The sequence below is a fragment of the Triticum dicoccoides genome, chromosome 3A, assembly GCF_002162155.2.
Source record: "Triticum dicoccoides isolate Atlit2015 ecotype Zavitan chromosome 3A, WEW_v2.0, whole genome shotgun sequence".
Classification (NCBI taxonomy): domain Eukaryota; kingdom Viridiplantae; phylum Streptophyta; class Magnoliopsida; order Poales; family Poaceae; genus Triticum; species Triticum dicoccoides.
In genome coordinates, this window is record NC_041384.1 from 544,021,320 (window position 1) to 544,027,968 (window position 6,649).

The 6,649-nt window shown below is 41.7% G+C and overlaps 1 protein-coding gene across 1 annotated transcript; it reads left to right on the forward strand.

Annotated features, from left to right (window-relative positions):
• Positions 1–412: 412 nt before the first annotated feature.
• On the forward strand, positions 413–5,317 carry LOC119269072. The gene is made up of 5 exons (XM_037550818.1): positions 413–2,091; positions 2,488–2,554; positions 3,465–3,484; positions 3,595–3,778; positions 5,062–5,317. The coding sequence occupies exons 1-5, from the start codon at positions 2,037–2,039 to the stop codon at positions 5,165–5,167; spliced, it is 432 nt and encodes a 143-aa protein (XP_037406715.1). The 5' UTR covers positions 413–2,036; the 3' UTR covers positions 5,168–5,317.
• Positions 5,318–6,649: the final 1,332 nt, after the last annotated feature.

Here is a 6,649-nt window from a genome sequence, read left to right on the forward strand (position 1 = left end):
AGTTACATTCCTATTGATTCACTACATAAAATTTGACATAAGAAAATAAAAATATAGGTTATAAGACAAGAAATTTGCAGTTTATGTGTATTTTAAACTATGTTTTTATGTTTGTAATTTTACATAACATAAAATATTTTTTACAGCGATTATATATTTTCTTACGGCTCCTTTTTGCGTCGGAAATAAGACAAAATTTACGAAACGTAAAATTACAGTGCATTGATGGTAAAATAGAGGGGATGAAGAATAACTATTCCTCACCCAGGGTGACGAATAGCGCGACCCTATATATATATATATATATATATATATATATATATGACTGAGCTATTTTGTTAGTAGTTGTTACTATCGGCCCCCTGTAGACCCGGATCTGTAGTTTGCACGATCCAAAAGCCAGCATGCTACACACGCGTCTCCCACCTCCAGTCGTCGCCCTCCCATTTCCACGCGCCGCCGCCGTCCTCCCGCTTCCACGCGCCACCGCCGGTCCCCCGAACCACGCGCCGCCGCGGCTGGGCGCCTTATCCGGATCCTCCACCTCCCACCGTGGCTCCTCGCCGCCACCACGGGATCCCGGCAGCTCCCCCAAGCGCGCCGTGTGCGGTCGCCGGCACCCCACCGCGCGACGCCGGCGACATCCCGCACCTCGCGCGCCGGCGCGAACTTACTCACGTGCTACCGCGAACCGTCGCCTCACTCCTGCGCCAACCCACACGTCTCACCGTGAGACACCGGCGGCCACCCCCATGCCCCAAAGCGCGCCGCCACGAACTTCCCCCCGCGCCGCCTCGAACTGCTCCGTGCGCCGTCGCGAACCTCTGCCTCACTCCTGCGACAGGTCGCCCGACCCAACCGGGCGCCGCAGTCAACTAGCCGTTAGCCTTTCCTCCCGATTGCCTTTCTCTCAGATGGCAAGCACATGCCTCCTCTACATCTCTTCTTCCATCGAGCGACTACCATATAGCGTTTACTTGGGGTCCAAAAGTAGCGCCCCGTTGCCTCTAACCTCCAGCCTTGACGAACTGCACAGACCGGGGACGCACGAGCGACCTCCTGCGAGATTGGCCCCCGGTAGGCGACGAGCACAGCGAAGGAGCCCAGCGAGGGTGCCTCACCTCTGCTCATGCGTAGCTCTGGTAGTGTGCCGGAGAGCGCCTTCTGGACGCAGGTGACTTCAACTATGCCCCCAAACTGTTTGTGTTTATGTGTCGAAGGAGAAAGCTTTTAAAAAAGGATGTTTATCTCACCCCTGTGCATGCCATTTCAATTCTTTTTGTAGAACAACAGTTTACATATTTGCAAAATGGTTCACACTTTTTTCCATTCAATGTGGTGTTAAATTTTAGCTTAATGAGATAAAAATTCTGCACGGTTTGCTTCAGAAAGATGCAAAAACAACATGCACACTGATTTCCCCTGTGTATTCATGTGTGCTTTACTTACCTAATAATGTTCATGTTAGTACGTGCAAGTTGAAGCGCTATGGAAGTGCTAATGCTGATAGTCCTAAAATAATGATTTGCAGTGTATATTCCGATTCAAGTGCCTTGTTCTTCCTAGCACACATGGTGCTATGTGTTAATACCTATGGGAGAATAGCACGTACAAGAACTGTGTACTAGTGATGAAACGGGGATAAAGTCCTAAAATAATTATGTTCCTTTTATTCAGATTTAAACGCACACAAGCGCTCAACTAACTGGTATTTGTTATATTGTTTATAAATATAAATACACAACTTCTTGCTGTGCACTTGGTGTCACCCTGTTCTGGGCGTTTATCACCTGACCCCTCCTCCTGTATCATACCTGCACATTCCCTTGTGTTGTTGTATGCAGTTCGGCTGCTCCCCATACCTTATGATCCTATGTGCTAAGGGTGCTACCTTTTTTGGTCCGCGGAGGTTGGATGACGGTCCAGATGCTGTACGCTGTTGCGATCTCCTCCATCGTGAAGGTCACACCACGTGCACCGTCCTCAGTCCAACCCCATGGCATCAGGATGATCGAGCTCATCGCAAGTAGCAGTCCATGGCTGCCATCTTCCACTTTCCTCTGCCTAGGTCCTTTCCTATGGAGGTGCAAGGTTTCTACTCTTCTCCCTCCCATGCTCTCTCTCACTGTCTGTGTTCATGTGTACCGCTGCTTCAATTTCTTTGTGATGCAAATGCTGTTGATGAACATTTTGTGTAGTAAAAAGCTACAAAAAAAATCAGTTTTTCTCGTTGCAAAAATTTCTGAATTTTGCTCTGGTCTAGCAGCTCGACATGTATTCTACTTCAGTTCAGTATGTCATTTCAGTTTAGTACGTCGGAGTATCATGTACGTCAGTTCAGTTCAGTACGAAAACATTAGAGAATCGACAGACATAATCATGTCGCACAAGTGCAAGTATAGGCACAGAAGTTTCTCACCATAAATAAATTGATCTGGAGTCTCCTTGACAAAACCCCATCTCTCATATTTGTTCCTATTTTTGTAGGTTGCAGCAAAAACAAGATGCACAAGTTCATCTTTTGTATGCTTTTCAGTACATCTACTTCCCAATCGTGAGTCTGATTTCCTTTGTGTTTATAGCACAAACAAGTCCTTGTGGTTATGCTTGAGAATGAGCACCATATTGTCACTTGGTTAATCAATTTTGTAGAAAGTTCTCGGGGATTTCTTTATGTAGAGTTGTTGCTAACTTCATAATTATACAGATCATGCATTCTATCCAATGAGCCATCAATTAAAGCAATTTCCAATATAGAGAGGGAAATATACAAGATTGCCAACTAATATATACTCCCTCTGTAAACTAATAGATTCCCAACTACCCCCTCTGTATACTAATATAAGAGCGTTTAGATCAATAAGTGATCTAAACGCTCTTATATTAGTTTACGGAGGGAGTAATAATTATACTTCTTTATGGAGGGAGTATTAATGCTCTGCTTAGCACATTGCTTGTAGTTGTATCAGTTACCTTTCTTTTGGAATTAGGTAGTTAATAAATAATCAAGAGGGATGGTGCACCATGACGACCGCTTGCCACCCCCACAGCTGCTACAAATTCTTGTGTGGGTTGCCGTTCCCTACTCCGGCGTGTGTCACCAGCGTAGTGACCTCCCCCAGCCAGCCCCCACGGCTTGCCTCGATGGTGCCCGCAAGCCTGTCTAGAACCACCATGATGAATAGAAATCCATCCAACTATTCACTTATGGTCTCATGATCATTTTCTTGTATAAGTGTGCCTTTTCTGCTGTATTCTCCTTGTTATTTACTTGTCAAAATTTAGTTCGAATCCACAACAATTTCCATGAGTGGATTTTTTTCGAAACGGAATTTCCATGAGTGGATTTAAAAATCAACATATGTAAAGTTTTAAAATGCATACAACAACTACAAAATATCAATTTAGTCAGTCCAGTTTGTAATGCTGCTCCACCTTCCGGTCATTGACGAGCCCCTGGGCAGGCGCTTCCTCCTCCTCTCAGGTCTGCCTCCCTCTAATACTCTCAGTTCAAATTTGCTAATATCTACAGTACTGGTTGGGGAATTTTGGTAGTTCATTTTCCTAATATCTGCACGCTGCCCCTTCCTGCAGGACCCGACCCAACCACTGCCGCCATGGCACGGCGCCTCCACCTCCCGGCGAAGGACTACCACCTCCCCGACGACGTGCCCAACCCCGACGAGGCCCGCCGGCCCTGGAGTTCCTGCCGCGACGCCTCGACCTCCTGTTCAGCCATGGATTCTTGCCATCCACAACGACATCAGGAACACGATTGGTGAGAAACACCTTCGTGCTCCTCCTCTCCTACTCTTTAGTTCACATACTGCCATCCATGAAGGCCATTTTTCTTGTAATCTAGATTTTGATCCAACTGAAAGTTCAGAGTTCTTCGGGGGACTGCTCAGATGCAAAAGAGAGAGAGAGAGGGAGGGAGGGAGAGAGAGAGGCGGCTACAATTCACTTGGGGGATGCTTTGTTGTGCAGGATTTGGGGGGTGCCTAGTCTGGCAAGAGTTTTCAAGTATACCATGTGTGATAGTGGCAATTTTCAAAAACTTTAAGAGTTCAAGTACATAAGAAAACATAAGTCCACTCTGTAAAAACAACAGTAGACGCAGAAAGTTCAGTTTTTCTATATACGATTGGTAATGCCGATGTGTTCCTTTGTGGTTTAGATTTCGGCAGTAAACTATGCAAACAATTTAAAAGTACTCAAGTCCAACTTGCAAACTAGTAGCAGTCCTATAGGGCAACATGCATCAAATTCAAAAAAATAGCAAACCGAACTTGAAGCAAATTCGCATCTGGTTGCTTATTTCGTAGCTCATCGTTTCTAATATAAGCCAATGCTTCTATTCTAATCTGGTTGTTTATTTTGTAACTCACTTTTTCTAAGATAATGTTAAAAGTCCACTAGATGAAAAATTCTCTGTGTTAGCGATCAGTACTAGTGCTCATCAGTACGGCAAGCAGCAGTACTGATCAGTATGACTTACACAAATACTAGTACTGATTAGTACTTTCTTAATGTTAAAGATGAGCAGTAAAAGATACAAGTTGCACTTCCAGGGCAACTTGTCTCACATCCTTTTCAGGTTCAGGTAATAAATGTTTGGTATTCTTATATACTTGCATCAGTTCAGACTCGCGGATACAAAAAGTTCAAAGTTGAGAAACAGGGGTTCTTTGTTTCAATGTTCGCTAGTGTATGCAGATTGGGTTTGCATGCATTTCATAGTTGGATGGCTACTGATCTCTATAAAACCTTGGAAGCAGTGCTTGCATTACTAGTCCAACCATACTAGGTAAAACTGAATGTACCTAGCCAGTTCAATAACATCATCTCCTTGTGCAAAAATAGTTAAAAAGGTCGAACTAACATCTACTTCAGAATGTCGCACAAAAAAATATTTATCTGTATTTGTCTTTTTCATGTTGAATTATTTGAAGTAAAACAAAAATAGCTCACTTTTGTAACTTCCATCATTTGAAAATCTACATGCCACATGTTTGAACTTTCAATTTCTTTAAAACTAAACTGATGGTGCTCTTGTTTCAGGGCCGGGGGAGAAGGCAGAACCTCTAGGTGCATGATGGAAAAAATTGCAAGTTCTTGTTTAGATGTTCAGGATACCCTTCTCTCATTTCATATATGTTCAGGATAGCAGGTGCATGATGGAAAATTGTGTATCATGTAGTTCTTGTTTAGATGTCGTGCAAGTTCAAAAATTGTCGGTTTTGCCACTGGACGTTGGTTGCATTGTTTTTCCAGTGTGACGTCCCTTGGTATGTTTGGAGTATTGTTATTGTTGCTTTGCATGCGAATGAATTAGCTTGTCCTACTAAGATGAGGATGTGTGTGCCTGAGTCTTGAATTTTAAGAGGTCAGGGAAGATGAATAATTTCTGTCATATGAAAGGACAAAAAGGTTTGAATGAAAAATATTGATCAGTATGAGTTAAAAACGGCGATCAGTTCGGAATAAAAAGAAATGGTCAGTTTGAATTAAAAAAGAAACACACATAGAAATTCAAATTGTTAAAGTTCAAACAAAAAAGAAACCCCATGAAAATTCAAAATGGTAAATGTACAAGTCGTAAAATGAGAGAAGTCCAGACCATCATTGCAAAAAAATGTTGAGTTAAAAGAAAACATGCAAAACCTTTTCCTTTTGAAAAGAATAGCATTCGGTTCAACGATATAAACCATGCAAGTTCGGGGACGATAATATAGTAAACCGTTGAAAAGTTACGAGGAAAATCATACCCAAAAAACAGAGTAAAATCTAGTATGTTAAAACACGCTTAGTACAAAACTATACGAACATTAGTTCAAGTACTCTTTTTTCGGAACTTTTCAAGATTACTCTCCAAAGAATACATCAGTACAAACGCACACATAGATCAGTACAAGTACTCTGTTTTTTCTGACGAAAAAACAGCATGATGGGTCTCACCGTAATCCAACTTACTCTTCAACGGTTGCGAATTTTAGAAAACGTTCAACATGACTAAGTTTCGTATTTTCGATATCTTTCCAACGTTATATTATTTGCCTCATTTCGACAAACTTTTAAAAAAAGTCACGTTTGAAATCAAATTTCACCGTATTCGAAGTCATTTTTAAACAGTAAGTAATTCGAAAAATATTTTAATATGAAAAAGTTGCGCATTTTCCATAGCTTTCCAACGCTGTATCATTTGCGTCAATCCGACAAACTATTTGCAAAAAATCGCGAAAATACATTTCGCCCAGAATTTCATCGTTTTTCAAATTACTTTTAAATCGCATGGAATTAGAAAAAAATAATAGATATATGGAAGATGCGGATTTTCACCAGCTTTCCAACGCCATCTTATTTGTTCAATTCCGACAAACCGTTTGAAAATTGAGTCCAAAATACGATTCACGTTTTCGGTTTAAAAAAATGTTTTTTCAAAACTGCTCTTAAACCATAATGATTTTGCAAAAACGTTCAATATACTTGAAATATAGTTGTCAAGAGCTTTCTAACGATATATTACACGCCCTGTTCCGACAAAAAGTTTGCAAAAAAAATTTGACTAAAGAAGACGATCTGTTAAACAAAACTGAAAGCATCAGTTCAACCGTTCGAAAATCATCAGTACAACCGCGTGAAACCGTCA

Excerpts from the sequence above, each read along its gene's own strand:
- LOC119269072 (XM_037550818.1), top strand. The coding sequence starts at position 2,037 with ATGGCTGCCATCTTCCACTTTCCTCTGCCTAGGTCCTTTCCTATGGAG. Across the intron at positions 2,555-3,464 it reads AGTACATCTACTTCCCAATC|GCGCTTCCTCCTCCTCTCAG; the intron begins GTGAGTCTGATT and ends GCCCCTGGGCAG. Across the intron at positions 3,779-5,061 it reads CGACATCAGGAACACGATTG|GGCCGGGGGAGAAGGCAGAA; the intron begins GTGAGAAACACC and ends CTCTTGTTTCAG.